General features: G+C 48.1%; 1 protein-coding gene across 1 annotated transcript in view; it reads right to left on the reverse strand.

The window, feature by feature from the left end:
• The window catches only part of ADAMTS8 (ADAM metallopeptidase with thrombospondin type 1 motif 8), a 31,426-nt gene that overhangs the window by 7,728 nt on the left and 6,652 nt on the right, over positions 1-17,046 (reverse strand). Inside the window, exons 2-8 of the mRNA XM_050921567.1 lie at positions 9,001-9,240; positions 7,940-8,072; positions 6,744-6,911; positions 5,721-6,019; positions 2,395-2,578; positions 1,659-1,831; positions 1,390-1,565 (exon numbers count right to left, since the gene is read on the reverse strand). Coding sequence (XP_050777524.1) covers positions 1,390-1,565; positions 1,659-1,831; positions 2,395-2,578; positions 5,721-6,019; positions 6,744-6,911; positions 7,940-8,072; positions 9,001-9,240 — 1,373 coding nt within the window. The remainder of the gene's footprint in view (positions 1-1,389; positions 1,566-1,658; positions 1,832-2,394; positions 2,579-5,720; positions 6,020-6,743; positions 6,912-7,939; positions 8,073-9,000; positions 9,241-17,046) is intronic.

Consider the following 17,046-nt stretch of genomic DNA (forward strand, 5'->3'; position numbering starts at 1 on the left):
GCCCTTTGTTACTCTCTTTCCAAGAAGTCTTTTCTATTGGACTCTGATGGCTAGTGTTATTCTGCTTGAAGTTTAACCCGTAAACACAAAGGGCCAGCTCTTCAGCTGCTGTCAATTGCCACAGTTCTATTGATGTTAGCGGCGCTACACTGATCTATACCATCTTTAGGCTCTGGCCCAGACAACAAAACTCGCCCATGTGTCAGGCCAGCACAAGATCACTGAGCCATTTAAGCATTGCATAGGTCTTATGCTGGCCCACTGCACACGGATAAAATTCAGCCTCTGAGCTTAGACTGTAAACACCTCAGGGCAGGGACTGATTTTTTTATTTGTGCCTGGTACAGCACCATGCACACGGTAGCGGCACCAGATAACCTTTGAAGCAACAGGCACTGCTTGGGTTACATAAGGAATAAACTTTGCAGGAGTTTCATGGAGTTTGGGGCAGAGATAACAAACATTACAGGGTCACTTGGCTGGATTCTGAGCTCATTTACCCTAGTGCAAATCCAGGTTAACATTATGGAAACCGATAGAGTTACGCCTGATTTATATTAGTGCAAATTAGATCAGAATCTGCCTGACTGACAGGTACTTTAGGTTCTAAATGTGTGTGTGAATTGTTTTTGCAAATCTTAATAATTTCATGATAAATTTAAAAGTTTTTTTTAAAAATATATATATTTAAAGTTTTTCCTGCAGTTTTGGCATCCACAGCATTGCAGCACTTAGATAGCGCATGAGAATCAGAAAGTGTAACAGACAAAAGACAAAATGTGAGCCTGACCGGGTCTGGTTTCACTATCCAAGCTGATTCAAGAGTAAAAGTTAAAACAAATGAGGAAAAGTAACCTAGATTATTAAATCTGAAATAATTGTAAACATCTGACATGCTGCTGGTCGTCTGTGTAAGGAAATATGCGTTTAGTAATGTGTGGGTGTATTCTTCTCTCTGCTACACCCTGTTTGAATGCATTAAAGTCAATGAGATTGCAGAGGTGTAGCTAGAGAGAAGAATCAGATCCTGAGCTACTGTAGGTCAGTGGAACTCCACTGAAGTCCAGTATTTGGCGCCCTCGGAAAAAGCCTTGGAAATAGTGACTATGTTTGATGATTAATCCCCTTTTCTCTGTGGGCTTGATCCTGCAAAGCTCCAATTAGCTGGAATGATGCAGAATCAGGCCCTCTAAGAGCATCTGTGCAGAGTTTGCAGGTTGTTTGGGGGTCTGATCCTGCAAGGGGCAGGACCATTATGGGATGAAAGCTGCTGCTCCAGAAACATCCCCAGGAGAGACAAACCTCTCTCACTTGGTGCCACCTTTATCCTACAATCATCTCCTTACATCACCCCCCGGAATACCAGGCTTCAACTTCCCCAGGACTTACTTGGATCTGTTGAGTGAGCCAGATATTTTCCTGCATGTCGACCCATTGCCACCGCACACCCCACACTTGTCCAGCTTCTTGGAGGAGCCAACCACGTGGTCACAGCCAGCCTTGATGCACTGCCCATGAACGCAGATGGAGAGGGTCTCTGGCCCACATAACGTCCCATCGATCACCTGGGCCAGAAGAAGCAGACAATAATGAGACAGTTCCATGACCCCAGTTATATTCCAGGCAAGGACAATAATAATTAAAGGCAAGTGTCTTACTTTGGCCTCAAATACTTTGAATTCGCTCCTCCCTCTGGCTCGGCAAAAGAGCTTGCAACGGTCCCGGGGGGACACCCCGGAATACTTGGGGAGCCACTCTAGCAGATTCCCATCCAGATCTGTGAAGTTGTAGCTGTTGTACTTTGCGCACTGCTGCTCTCTAAAGCTCTTCCCTGAAAGGAAAGGGAAATGTGACCCGACAGCAACCCAAAGGCAATCAATCACTTGCCTGAAATCTTACAAACGGCATCCACTCGTGAGCTAGGCTTGCTGCTCAGCCGTGCATGCACACTGCAAGTCTCACCACTAGACCCTCAGGGAGCTGGGTGGCTACCCCCACCAGAAGACTGTGGTCAATTAACCTGCAAAAGGCTCTTGGGGAAACGGTGACTGAAAGAGGTGGTTTTGGTGAATAAGCGTGCTGGTAGGTTTGGGAAGGGAGGCCGTGTGCTGCCTCCAGAAGCTGTGTGAGGGATACTCGGATTGTCTCAGTGGCAGACAGAGCCTCCCCTGTCTCCCTAACATTAGGCCATGCAGTGCCTGGCAGTCAGATCTCAGCAGACAGACTGCTGCCATAAATAATGCCTTGTAAATTATATCGATAGCTGTACAATGGCTCCTTTCACGTCCGCCTAAGCTCCCTCGCTGGGAAACCCGGCCGTTCTCTCTGGAGCGTCTGTAGACAGAGACAGGGATATTGTGTGGAGGGTAGTGTGACTTGCAAACAGGGGATTACCATCTGGCGGGCATTCCTCTGTGCAGCATGACTGATATTTGGCTCTCTGACCCTCGCAGTATTTTCCACCATTTTGAGGTGCGGGGTCATTGCAGTCCCGGTACGAGAAGTGCACTCCTCCTCCGCATGTCCTGGAACAGGCTCCCCATGGGCTCCAGGGGCCCCAGTTCCCATCCACCACAGGCTGCAAGACATTGCAAAGGATCCTGTTACGGAAGGCCCTCGTTATGGCAATGAAATAAATCAGTAATTACCCTTAGCTCTTATCTAGTGCTTTTCAGCAATAGATATCAAAGTGCTTTACAAAGCAGATCAGTATCATCTCCATTATACACATGAGGAAACCGAGGCACAGGGAAGAAAGTGACTTGCCCAAGCATTAGGCCAGCGTCCAAGCCAGGAACAGAAACCAGCTCTCCTGAGTGCCAGTCCAATGCACTACCCACTAGAGAGGCCATTTGTGGGATATTCAAAAGGGTTCTGGGTGCCAAAGACAGGCTTGTCCATTTAGGTTGAGATTTTCCAAGCTGCCTAAAGGAAATTTATTGAAGGCACAAATGGCAGGTAGGTGCCGAGCCCTCAATAGGAGTTAGGCCCCTAACTGCCATTTGTGCCCCATTTTCCCCACTGAAGTGACTGGGAGCTGGGCACGCAAATCCCCAGGTTGACTTTGCAAAATTCAACTGTAAGCCTGAGACCCAGGCCACCTCCCTCACCACATCACCAGCAGAGTCCAACCGGGCGGGGTCACTCGTGACGTTGGCTCCAGGTTTTAAACTTCGCACAGCCGGTGACAGGCCCGATGCAGGGGAAGGCCCTTGCCTCCAGAGCCCCTGCTTTCTGGCAGCTCACCAGAGCCCGGAGCTTCTGAGCCATCACCTTCCACACCAGAAGAGAAGATAGTGATGGGCTGTAACAACAGCCCCTGGCTGAACATGGAGCAGGACTGGGGCCGGGGGCCTGGACCACCCCAAGAGTAGGACAAGCTCCAATCCTTCGGGCAGCTATCATTGTACCTTTCAACTTTGTACAGGGCTTAGGGCTTGACTGTCAGAGGGAATGAGCATCTATTGAAGTCCATGGGTGAAATTCTGGCCCCACTGGTATCAGTGGGAGTTCTGCCATTAAAGTCAATAAGGGCAGGTGTCACACAATGGGAATCGACAGAGAGAGGGAGAGTAAGTTGTGGCTGGGCTTTGGGTTCATTTTGTGATAGGGACTGGGCTGCTGCTGAGCCTAGAGGTGGTGTTTGTCAGTCAGTGTGTTGCTACAGAGCGCACGGGGTAGGTGGTAGTGTTAATTTCTAACTAGATAAATATGACAAAAAACCTCACAAAACCCAATGGAGGTAGAAATATTTTTTTTTTAAATGCAGCCCAGCCACATGCTCTGGTTGAGGTTTAAACATCCCCTGTGGTGTTTGCAACCCAAACCTTGCAGCATCACCGGAGAACCAGCCAGGAAACAAACCTGTGGTGCCCAAGTGAAAATGAGCAGTCCACGTCCCTTGTACCAGCTGAGTGAAGTGCAGAAAGCAAACAGCAAGCAGCGGGGGAGTGCGGGGGGGGTGGGGAACACAAATATGATTGTTTGCACATTAAAAGATCGCTAGGATTGCAGCAGGAGCCCTCAAAAGGACAGGAAATTTACAGTTAAAGGAGTAAAGCTGCGATGCTTTGGCACAGCAGGAGAGATGTTCTCTCCTCAGTTCTTAGCCCCTGTGCTCAGTAGCAAGGTCACGAAGGCCAGGGGAACCACACCAGAGGAAAACTGTTGTGAATTATGACTCAGCCTTGTGACTTTTATCCTGACATTGATCCTGTCATGTAAATATGGAGGGCAAATAAAGGACTAAAGCACTAGGAAAATGACCCCATACGTTGCTTCCAAGCAGTGCTGACTGGGGGCCCTGATCTATCAAAGCACTTATGCACCTGCTTATCTTTAAGCATGATCAACTTTAATGAACCTATTCACGTGCTTACAGTTAAGCTCATGTTTAAATACTTTGCTGCACTGGGCCCTGATTCAGAAGTAGTTGATCTCCATGTACATTGAGAAAATGACTCAAAGGCACAAAGGACAATCTGCTCAGTCTAGTTCAGACCAGCACAAACCATAATGAAATTCACTGCAGAGTTAATCTATGAGCTGGCCTTGTCCAGCACAGGTTGAAATAAAATAAAAAAAACTCTCAATGTAACATACTATCAAAAGGAGATATTCACAACCCCCCTCCCCAGGCAAATCAAAAGATATGGGCCCTTCCTGGATACAGGTTAGGATGGATGAGTATAAGGGAACTGCCCCCACACCCCTGCCAATTTTGTAACATGAGGTGCTTCATTTATAAATTGCCAGCCGTCTAGGAGCCCAATTCTAATTGGCATAAACCTGATCCACAGGCAGGGCCAGCTCCAGGCACCAACTAAAGAGGCAGGTGCTTGGGGCCGCCAATACCAAGGGGCGGCCTTCTGGCCGCTATAGGCGTGGTACGTCCGGGTCTTGGGCAGCAATTTGGCAGCGGATCCCACAGTTCCTCTGGGAGCGAAGGACCTGCTGCCGAATTGCCGCCAAAGAGTGGAGCGGTGCGATCACACTGCTGCAGCTTTTTTTTTCTTTTGGCTGCTTGGGGCAGCCGAAAACCTGGAGCCGGCCCTGTCCACAAGGATCTACATTAGCAGACTTGATTGCAGGATCGGGGCCACTGACACTATCAGCAGTCAACACTCACGCCCAGAGTATTTGCTCATCTTGTCTCTTCCTTGAGAGCCAGGCAGAAATTGCTTGGTGTTTCAGTTCACCCTCCTTGGATGTAGGCAATGAGGAAATAGGGTCTAGCAGTCTGAGCACAAGGCTGAGAGTCAGGACTTCAAGGTTTTAATCCTATCTCTGCTAGTGAATTGCCATGTGGCCTTGGGCATGTCATGTCAGCTCTCTGCCTCAGTTTCCACATCTGGGGTTAACGAGACTTTCCTGGCTCTTAGGAGGAATCATGTATGCAAGTGCTAAGTATTAACTCTACTTAGATGGCAAACTGTTTGCGGCAGATGCTGTCTTTTTGTTCTGTGTTTGTACAGCACCTAGCGCAGTGGGGTCGTGGGCCATGACTTGGGATCCTAGTGCTACCGCAATACACATAATAATGATAATATGGCCTTCAAGGCTGGGCAGCGCCTAAAGCTCAATTGCTTTTAAAGATGATGGTGGAGAGGAAGATCATGGGCAGATGCCAGAGGGCCCGGCTCTTCAGCAGCATTCTTGATGAATAGTTCTTTCACCCGGGTAGAGACAGATCATCTCTTTCCCATCAGCCATTGAGTTACCTGGGGCTTCCTCGCATCTTGTGCCACGCAGCTGCTATCCCAGCACAGCCTGCCTACTCCACAGGGCGTACCGTCTGCCCACGGCAAGCTGCCATTTTTGGTGTGACACAGGGGCTCCCTAGTGTCTATTCTGCACCACAGCTGCGCACAGATGTCCCCGTCCGTAGTGTTTGGGCAGTGCCGGAACTCCTTGCCGAAAATCTGCTGGCACTGGCGGTCCAGGTCGTACATGGCGAGTTGGCCTGGAAGGTCTGTGGGGAGGACGATGGGTTCAGCTGGAGCATCAAGCAGACAGTCACCTGGTCAGTGAACAAGGCAAAGCAGAGTTAAATAAAGTCGTTTACCATTCACCTAAGGCATAGCCCTGGGCTCCTAGTGCCAGCTCCATTATCTCGTTCTGTCCAGCAGAGTTGACTTTATTACCCCTATGCTGTCCCTGATCAGTGGGCGTCATGTCTAAGCTGTCAGGATCCCCCAGTGAAGCATTTCCTCAGCTGCTATTGGCTGCATGAAGCTATCATAACCCCTGTCATAAACTCTGTGGTGCGGGTTGTTAAAGAGAGACGAGCAGCGAGGAAAGTGCGCCGGGGATGCTCCAGTGCACGGTGTCTGTGACGGAGAGTTTATAGGCCAAGCAGGTGGGTAAAAGACTGATATGGCACTTGGAGGCCTCTGACCTCTTCAGGCTTTGCCTGGCTGAGACATCTGCCAGGGCCCACTGCCTCCCTTTCACGGCTTGTATGTTCCAACTTGCCAAGGTGTTTGGGCTGGCCTAAGATCCATTAGAGATGAAGTCTGTGCACCCAGCTGAACAGGAGGTAGAGATATCAATAGGGCCATATTGTCAATGGCATATAGGCACCTAAGGATGCAGGTGGGGTTGAATGGGATTTTCCAAAGTGCCACAGCAGGTTAGGTGCCTAAATACATTTGAAAATCTGGCCCTGGAGGACCTGTGCTGGTCTGCGTCCCCCTGGTTTGGAACAACCCCAGCCATCCAATGGGTACTGAATTGATTCCTACCATGTCCCCCGTCCAGAAACTCTGTGAGGTACATGGCACTGCAGGGGGACCAGGGCAGGGTCTTGTTCAAGTGGACAAAGAAAGGAGCCATCATGTGGTGTTTTCCCAGGGGCCCAAAGAGCCTCTCACAGGTCTTGGAGTCATCATGGGGCATGCTGAGCACGTGTCCTGGAAGAGGAGAGATCCTGAATGTTAGCAAGCCGTCTTCCTCCCTCCTCCCACCTTCACCAGCTTACATCCTCTCTGAGTACACCTCGCCCAGCCTCTGACACTTCCCGCCCTTCTCAGGTTGACAGCCTTGTCACAGGTTTGAACGGTAAACCCCTATCGTTTTCCAGGAGAGTCCCAAACGGAGCACCTCACCTAGGACAAGCGTAAGCCAGGTGCAGGCAAAAGCAGGTGCTGCCACAAGAAACGGATGTTCAATAAGATGCTTGCTTGTGAGGTGGAGATTCCACTGTCCGCAACTCCATCCATTAACTTAGAGGTGACACCTGTATTTTTTGTGCCTGCTGCCCCAGGAGCGATCGAGCCAATCATCATATCTCAAGTGGCAAAATGCTACCAACCAGACTCAGTAACAAAGCTCAACAATATCTTTTCCCCCGACTGTATCTGAATTACACAGCGGGAGGTGATCTCACGTGTTGGACACAGACCAGTCTGAGTAGGCGCAAAGGACTACAGTGAATAAAAAGAAAAGGGTTTGGAGTGCTTGGGCGAGATCCTCCGCTAGTGTCAACTGGCATAGCTTGACTGCGGGGGGGGGGGTAAAAAAAGACATTTGGTGCTATCATCTTGTTCACTCTGTTTGGGTGTATTACCTCTGCCTCCACCCTGGGTCTGCCTGGTCTATTGAGCTGATAAACTCTTTGGGACAGGGACTGTCTACACTCTGAGCAGTACCTGTCACAGTTGGGCCCTGATCTTGATTGGCCCTTAGACACTAATATAATAAACATCATTTATAATAATAATTGAAGTCAATGGAGCTACGTCAGTTTACAATGGTGCTGTGCAAGTTTACACCAGTTGAGAATCTGACCCTCCAGTTTAAACTGCCCCCCTGCCAGAGCCCCTGACTTGAGAGAGATTTCAGAGCCGAGATGCTGGAGCTAATAAAGACCTTGCCATGGATTCTGCGGCAGTGGTCCGGCTGGCTATTCCTCCAGTACGTGCCATACAAAAGGAGTTACCTAGTTCATGAGCCAGGGTGTAGGCAGCCTGGAGACCCTCATCTTCAATCACAGAGCAGCTTTTGTTGGGGTCGCACATGGTGCCGATGTCAGCCACTCCCAGGGTGTCACAGCTCTGGTGCCCACAGAAGTCCTGTATTTGAAAATGGAGCCAGAGGAAATATAGTTAGAGAAAGCATGGGTCCCCATGTGATTCCATGGATGCATGGCCTATATGGATTTGTAGGTATATGGCTAACCAGGGATCTATCGATTGTTCCGTTAGCATGCCACTCCCTGGGACTGCAGGAGCCCTGGGGTCTACTCCCACATCTAACTTTTCCTGGTATGTTAACCTACGTCTTGCTACATAGATTGCTGAAAGAACTGTCTACGTCTGTATGTTTGTGCCAGGAGATGGTACTGCACGTTAGACTCAAAATCTACCAAGTTCTCTCATGCTTGAGGCACAGACAAAATGAACTCCTAGATCATTGCTATCTATAAATCCCATGGTTCTGTGATATGAAAATAAGTAAGACAAGATGTGGCCTATTAACTGACTACTAAATGAGATTCCTCAAGCAGCTGGTTTTCTGAAATTCACGGTTATGGGATCTGTAGGTCAGTGGGTTTCCAAGCAGTTTGCTTCTCTTCCTTTTCTCTAAAGTTCCCATGCCATTGCTGGGCACCTGACGATGAACCAGAATGAAAATATTTCATGGAGAGGAAGGACGGATGTATGGGTAAGCACTAGAGTGGGAATCAGGAGATCTAGCTTAAATCAGGAGATCCCAGCTCCGCCTCAGTGCCCCGGGGTTACCTCTGGCAAAGTCATGTTACCTCTCTGGGTCTCAGTTCCCCATCACTGAAATGGGATTAAGAGTCTACATTCTATTTAGACTGTAAGAGCTTTGGAGAAGGGACCCTCTTTTAATAGGTATGTACAGCACCTACCACTGTTAGAATATTGCACTGGAGGGGTATAATTCTGCCCCCTCCTTATCTCCCTCTATGCTCCAGGCCATGCCCAAGGTAAATTCCATATGGAATCTGGTCTCTCAGTGATTGAGACTACAGACCTGTCTAGTAAGCAGGACAGCAGTGTCGTAGTGCTCTGGGTGACGGTCACTAGCGGGGTTGAAGCTCTGTTGCCAGTTGCAAAAGTTGCGCAGTGTGAGCCCTCCGTTGTCGGACACTTCTGGCCCGGCCTTCTCATCCTCCAAAACCAGCACCTTCACCACCACCAAGCTGACGGAATTCTTTAGGCTAGGGTGCTGGTAGATCCGAGCAGCCACTGACATCAAGGTCAGAATGTGGTTCTGAAACAAGAAAGGCAGACGGACAACCAGGGTTAAACCTTGTGGAGGGGAAACTTCTGGGTCCAAAGTATGCAGTGTGAAGTCTGCCACTTTCTGTTCTCTCGCAGGGGCCACTCCTTAGGGTTTTATTAAGTCCTGGGCACTAGGGACGAAGCAATACAAGCTTTGTGATCACTCCTACAGCGTCTAAAATGGACACTTAGCAGACAGCATCTGCCTTTTCCACTGCCCTGCACCTTGGGCAGTCGTTTATGCCAGCCCAGAGTGGGCGTAAAATTCTTACATCTGCTCTGTACTGGTTTAAATTACAACCCAAGGTGCAAGGCAGGGGAAAATCAGATCCCCTAGATCGAGGTGTGTATCTCAGTCTATGTCTGCATTGCCTTTTGTTATAGCTTGGAGCACTGCTGATCCTCTGTATTGCAAATAACGCACTGCCGTCTGCAGCTGCTCAGAGAAGGATGTCAATGATCTAAGTGATGTGTTTGTGCATCCTCAGTTGTAGCATGAACCATGCCCTCATTTTCCAACCCCAGTCCTCTAAAGTCAGGAACCAATCAGAATGTAACCACTTTAACTAACATGTTCCATCTCAGTGCTGTGTATGTAACACCCACATATCTATGTGGTCAGCAGGGTTTGATCGGAGGGCCTTCAGCTCCAAACTACAGGCCTCTGCTAGTTGAGGTATAGCAAGAACTCTCTTAGCTAGCAGCAGTGGCAGGTTGTTAACCTATATGTGGAACAGCTACTAGAGGGGCTTGACACATACTTTGCAAACATTTTAAAGATACAAAATCTACATTATTGGATGTATGATTGCAGTACGAACATGGGCTGGGGGGGGGAAGCAGAGCTAAAAATCAATGTAATTCTGTCGACTTTAATAGAGCAAGACGAATTTTCACTAGCTGAGGATCTGGCCCCAAGTCTTCACTCTACTGTATGGTGGAGTATTTGCTGGTCTTTACACTCAGCTTCAAATATGTGCTCTTTAAACACATTCTCCACTCCTGAAGGGTGGTCAGCACTCCTGGCTCAGAGATTCCTAGGAGGTACGAGCACAGCAGGAAATAGCCGAGTTTTTCCAGCAAGCCCCAAGTGCTGCGGTACTTTAGTCTAAACCGTGTGTGGGCGTTATACTCTGGTGTTATTATTTGTGAATGGGATTTGTTCCTATAGCACTTATGCAAGCTGCCAAGCATTCACTCAGGAGTTCCTTCTGCTTGGGCGAACAGGCGAACCAGAGGTTACCGAATACGTCAAATGCTCCAGCAATGTTTAGGTTGATGTAAACATCTTATCAGCGCATTGAAATTCCTCCTCTGTTTGGCACCGTCTCACGGAATGATATTCATGAGAAAAAAATGCAGTCATTACACAACAGCATGAGTACTGAGAAAGAGAACGCGGCTTCTCTCATCCCAGGCAAATTACACTTTGCGGTCCCACCTCAGTGACTTTAGCATAATTATTTAATTAGATTAGATTCAGACATAAGGACTAAATTTTGCCCTTTCTTACACCTGTGCCAATCCAGAGCAGCTCTGAAGTCAGCAGAGCTGCTACAGATTTACACCAGCAGCTGAGACCAGAATTTGGCCCTGTGAGTTTAACAATCTCAGCTCTAGCTGGAGTGAACAGTATCCTGTAGTATGGAATGCACCAAGTTCTTTGCCTCAGTGGGGAATAAACAGCTCGCAACGCTCACAGCCTTTCGGGGCCAGTGATTTGCATGGGAGGAGCAGAAGCACCATTTGCTTAGAAAATTAATAAGACTCACCAATGCAAACATGTAAATCAGTGGCCATGATGGGTGTCTCGCTTGCATTCCAACATTCAGTGGATCGGAGGTCTTGTCACAACACGGAGCCTCTGATGCACTTTGCAACATTCATATATTAATAATGTACAAAATGACTTTCATCCCACAAGGATCCCCACACTGTGCGTGGAGATCAGTCATTGCTGATAATGCAGCCACCTCTGGGGTGGAATGAGAGAGCTGTTTAACAGCAACACTGCACAGTACCGAAGGGTGTGAAGTGAAGAATACCACAGTCAACTGCAACTGCAGGGAGCAGCAAGATTCAGGAGGTGGAACATAATTAACTAAACAGAAATGTGGCTGACACACTGCAGTCAGCGTATCCCTATTCTTATGAAAAGTGCCACTCCTAATTAGCAAAATGCGGTCAGGAGCTTGGATTTATGCCTCTTCTGAAAGACTAATTGGTCCACTGGGGGAGTCTTGAACCAATGCCATATAAGCAGGACATTCCTAGTTATCTTAAATCATTCTGCAACATATTATCCTATCACAGACTAGACACACGAACAGCTGTCTAATTTTAGCAATATGCACGTTAGTCAGATTCAGTCCATTACATTATAGCAGGCACCAGAACGAGTGAGGGGCGCACTGACTAGACCTGTTTATTCAGACTGGCCAGAATTCCATAATGCGACATACAGTTGCAAAGCATAGAGCAGGTGTAGCAAAGAATTCACTATCGTGGCAAGAAGCATACACAAGGCTGTGCAACTCGCAAAGTCCTACTGTTACTGTACCAGGGGAAACGTGAGAATTCTTTATCTCTGCCTCAAGGTAAAGTCAAAATGGGCACCCTAATAAAAAGGCCACAGAGCCGTGGAATAATGCGTCTGAAGAGGACTCCATATTTCACAAGACTGGGGTTGAAGTTGGCATAGTGACCTCCAATTTAAAGCAGATGGCTCCCTGAAGCACTTGAATGCATATGCGAACCATCCAGGGGTTCACATCACCCACCACTGAAATGCAGCTGTCTCTGGGGTGGAATATGGTAGCTGCTTAGTAGTATATAGCGATGGTTTGGTGGGAGGGGGATGAGGTAACAAAGGAGACTGGAACCAGAACAAGAATTTTGAAGGGTCTGAAAATAATTATCTATATTGAAATGGCCCAGACACCCGGGTTTACATTTCAGTTCTTGAAAAGAGAGTTATGAGATCTTTTCTGAACCCAAAGATGCAGGATCCTGGAGCATGCTCTGGTGGGGTAGGCTGGTTTGGCAGACCTCACAGTGGGGCTAGGGTTAAAATCTTATTTCCTGCCTGTATCTGCAAACATAGAAAAGAACTGGAAGGCAAAGATGGAAAGTGAACCGAACAAACAGCTATTTAGTGAAGATTAAAAGGTCAAATTCACTTGTTCCACCATCTGGTGTCTATTTATACCAGCGCTTTGCCTGTGCAGTGCATTCTGTTTCAGTATGCGAGCAAGGGCTTCCGCTGGCCTGTGATAGGAACCTGGCTGCTCTTGGGCGAGAAGCAAGACACCTGCAGAAAGTCCATTTGACCAACAGAGCCAGTTCAGAAACATGTTGTAATCTGAGGGCTTCTTCAGAGGCCAGTCACTGTGTTTTCACAGCCGAAGACAACATTTCAAGTTGTTTGATCCTGTTTGTCCACCTTCCTTTCTGTCACCCCAATCCTACCGGCCTCTCTATTAATGAAGAACGTCCAGAGTGAGATTTAGCCTCTCTGTCATTGGATCTCCACAAATTCCCCTTTGTGGTGTCCCTGCTGCCGAAGAAGCAGGGTTAGATTTAGGAAAAGGGTGGAATCAAGGCTGAGGGGATCAGATCTGATGAGGTTAAAAATCTTGTGAGAAGATTTTTGCCACCTTGAATGGCACTATGGGATCAGGAGTGCTCTTGTGAGATTTCTGCCATCTTGTCAAAAGAAACTGCTCTCAAGAGTTCACTCACATCTTTAACTAAAGCAATACAATTGGTCCTTTTCCAGTCTTGGATCTGATCTAGAATTAAAACTGGAGGGCCAGGTTCCAATCTGGGGAGATGAATCTGGATCACTATCAAATTCTCAGAGGAAAGAGAGAGGAATCTTTCCTTTTCACCCAGTGCATTGGTACAGCTGCCTGGGCAGATGCAAGAGGATTTGGCCCACACTGGAATAAAGCGGTACATTTCCACTGTTTAATGAAGCTCATGGTAACTTTCCATCTACCCTGTAGTGGTTGTGGAGTTGTGATTCTCTGCTGATTGCTATTGCGAGAAAACCAAATTCCATCCAATTCCCCCCAAAGGAAAAACAGACTGGAGAACACATCAGAAAATGCCACTCGGTAGCAGACACATCAGATTTAGGAAGTTAAGTGGTGACTCAGTTTCCCTCTGGAAATGATGTTTCTTAATATCCCTAATGAGGTGTTTGAAGATCTATGGCTGATGTACTGTGGAAGCCTAGATATTAATTATTATTAGGTATTATGATGCTCCAGTAGTATTAACAGCTCCTGCTCAGCTGAGTTACAAAGCAAATGAGTTGCCTTTCCAGCAAGGAACCCACGTGCCCCATCGGTCAGGCCAGCAGCTCTGCAGCTGACTGAGGGGAAAAGCACAAACCATTACAGATCATGAGACTGCTGCTAGCGTACAGCACAACACAGGGGGAAGGAGATAAGATGAGAGATAAGAACATAAGTGGTTAGGTTTAATTTGATCACATCTAAGGATTTCATGTGACTGCAAAGAGTCTTGCAAAACGCCTGTCTGCACACTTATTTATCTGAAGCTGCACAGTCCGCCGAATATTGTCGGGGGAAGGGTAAAAAACTGAATGAAACTGTACACCTCCCCCCTTCCCCCCCCCCACCCCGTTGCTGTAGGGTTGTTTCAGAAGGATACGAACCCACTCAACCTGTTTTTTTTTATGGTTGGGTTATTTCTGTAGGACACCTCCCAGTTTGATGTGTTATTGTAGGACCCACATTCTGATTTGCTATTGGAGGGTCGCTTTTTAAGCCAAACATCCTTACTGGCTGTGATTTTTCTCCTTAGAAGACAGCATTTATTGGAGGGGAAATAAGTCCAGGGCATTCTGTATGCAAACAGACCACGGGAAGAAGACAAGTGGCCGGTTTTTAGTACTGGTGAGCTCTGAAAAGGACCTTTAAAAGCCCCCCCAGCAGCAAGCACTGATTTGATACTATGCAGCCAGATTTTGTGTGGAACTTGTTCCTGGAGCGTTTGTCCCTGCGGCTGCAAAGCAAAACTCACTCGCTGCTGGTTGTTAGGGCAGTAATCGGTTGGTGCGTACAGCGTGGAGCCATGGGACTGCAGTGGAGCTCCTTGGGAGATGGCTCAGTATCAGCTCCTGTTCCCTAATGATATGGGCTAGAGGGAACCAGAAGGATGTTCCAGCCCCAGCTGGAATCCCTGGAGGGTGGGAAGCGGGGCAGCCTCCTCAATGTTTACCAAAGTATCTGGGAGCTCTTGGGGTTTCTGCCAGGGCCTTGGCTCTTGCCTCTCACGCAACACCTCCTTCTGCAGTTAGATGGCCGAGCCAGGAATTTCCTATCACAAAGCCAGGCTGCAGCCAAAGTAAGTTGTGGGCAGCGTGGGGCCAGGAGGCAAAATGAACCCTGGCCAGTCCTCCTGTTTGCTGCTCTGCTCATATTCCTCACGGTCCTCTTTCTTCTCCAGCTCCTCTTCTCCCTCTTTTCTTTGTTCCTTCACATGCTTTCCCCTTCCCCATCTCTTCCTTTCCTTCATTTCTTTCTAGTCCTTTCTTCCCCCCTGCTCCTCAGCTCTGTCTCTCCTCTCTCCTTTCCTACTCTCTCTCTCTTCTTCCCACTCTCCTTTCCTTCCCTCCATGCTTAAGCAGCTGAGGATGCTCCAATGTTCTTATCCTCTGCTCAGAGTGTGCTCTTTATACACTCCCCGCCCCATAACCTGACCAAGAGGCCTAGGGGAGGTGGCTCAGGGTCAGTACAGCTAGGCCTGGAATCCAACCTGCTTTCCTTCTCCTTTGAGATGACAGCCTTTCAGTCACCACGGCCCTTTCCTGATCAGCTGATCTATCGCTCATTACTGCCAGGTCAGCAAATATCATTATCCACATTTTACAGGTGGGCAAACTGAGGCACAGAAGGGCTAAAGTGACTTGGCCAAGGTGACGCAGCTTGATAGCGACAGAGCTAGGAATAGAACCCAGGTGCGCTGACTCCAAAGTTCCTTGCTTTTGCTACAAGAACACACTCCATCCCAGAAGTAGAACCCAGGAATCTTGACGCCTTGTCCCATCTTCTAACCTGCTAGACACACCGGATTGAAGAGATGAAGCAATGTCTGTTTTCTGAAGGAGCTTTGGATAGGAGCACAGTCACGTTTGTTTAGTCTTTTGCCACCACTGTAATTATTCCAGGCTAGGTTGTTTTCTCAGCATGTGCGAGTTGTGCATAGACCCTTAGGCATGAGATGCAGAGTAATCACAATCATCTCTTACACTGTGCCTTTCATACCAAAGTGCTTTATAATCAACAGTCACTTTGCCAGCAGCCACCTCTGGGGTCAGCTGTGGCAGCTGTTTAACATTATGCTGCAGTTCAGGAAAGGAAGCGGAGAAGATTCCCACATCCAGTGGGCAGAAAATTGAGGGGGAGGGGAAGATTATATTGGCCCCCTCTGGATTATGCCTCTTAAGATCCTCGCTCAACCTCAACCTGGACTTCTTGAACCCAGAGTTCAGCCTGCCAAAGTTATCTCACTTCCATGTGCAAGATAAACTCCAACCAAGAGCCCCGGAGTGGAGAGGTCAATGCATGGATGTACTCAGCCACCCACTTCTCTTGCTCTTCCTTTTCCTCCAGGGCTGCAGTGAAAAGCAGCTGGAAACAGCCCACGTTAATTGAACCTTCAGAGATGGCCCTCACACATTGTGGAATGCCCCCTTTATCCAGCAATCAGATAAGGAGGGCTGGCTCCTTTTGTCAAGGGATTAATTGAACTGTATTGTGCAAACTGAAAAATCCTGGCATAAGCCTGGAAGAGAGAGCCGGCACAAGGCAATCTTAGCTCCATCTCAATCACATCTGGAGCCATCTGCTGTCACTGTCAGAGAGCATAGTGGCCAGAGAGCACAGAGTGGCAGAAAGGCAGCAAAGCAAATATCTGTTTCCTCCTTGGAGAGCTACAACTATCGACCTGCACTAGATGGAAGCCCAGGGTGACATTTTCAAAGCCACCTAGGGGTTCAGACATCTAGTTCCCATTGGAATCAGCAGGAACTGTGCATCTCATTCCTCTAGAAGACTTTGGAAATTTCACCCTGAAACTTGATGGGACACAGAAAATTCATCTGAGCTGGAATAGCCGCTTGGTAGGTGGGAACTGCTAAAAGCAACTCTACCAGCAAGATCTGGTTGGGTTTAGCTCACCTGCAAGGTCACTTTGAGGATCAGTTGGCCTATGTAGAGGCTGTGCCCTGCTTGTCTGCAATAGATGGGAATTTGACTGTAACCCGATGCAATACAGCCTTGCTCCACAAACTGGGTCCAGCGGTTTAGCTACTGGCTGTTCTCAAAGGAACCAGATTGTACCAGGCCCAATGGAGCTCTAGTGCAGACCCCAACTGTATGGAGGAAACGCTACAGTCAAGGGTAGATCTTATGACTTACTCAGAACTGCGTATTTTATCAAGAGTCTTATGATAATTGATGCTTTTTCTTCAAGCCCCAGCTGCTGGAGTCAGGGGATACCAAGAGAGTCCCTGTTTTCTTTGACAAGAACAAAGGAAGTCTTCAGGCTTTTCTCTGTAACATGACCCCAGTGCACCCTGAAGGCTCAGAGACCAGATAGCAAAGAAAAAGGACCTAACATTTATTATTGTTTGAAATCTTATGATTTGTAAGACCAAACTCTTGGGGTTGGCAACACTGTGCCCACAGCCAAAGCCCTTACTCCTACCAGGCCGGCTGAGGTCACTCTCAAGTGAACTGGGCACGCTAGCCAGGAGACTTGC

Source organism: Gopherus flavomarginatus, chromosome 13 (genome assembly GCF_025201925.1).
Source record: "Gopherus flavomarginatus isolate rGopFla2 chromosome 13, rGopFla2.mat.asm, whole genome shotgun sequence".
NCBI lineage: Eukaryota > Metazoa > Chordata > Testudines > Testudinidae > Gopherus > Gopherus flavomarginatus.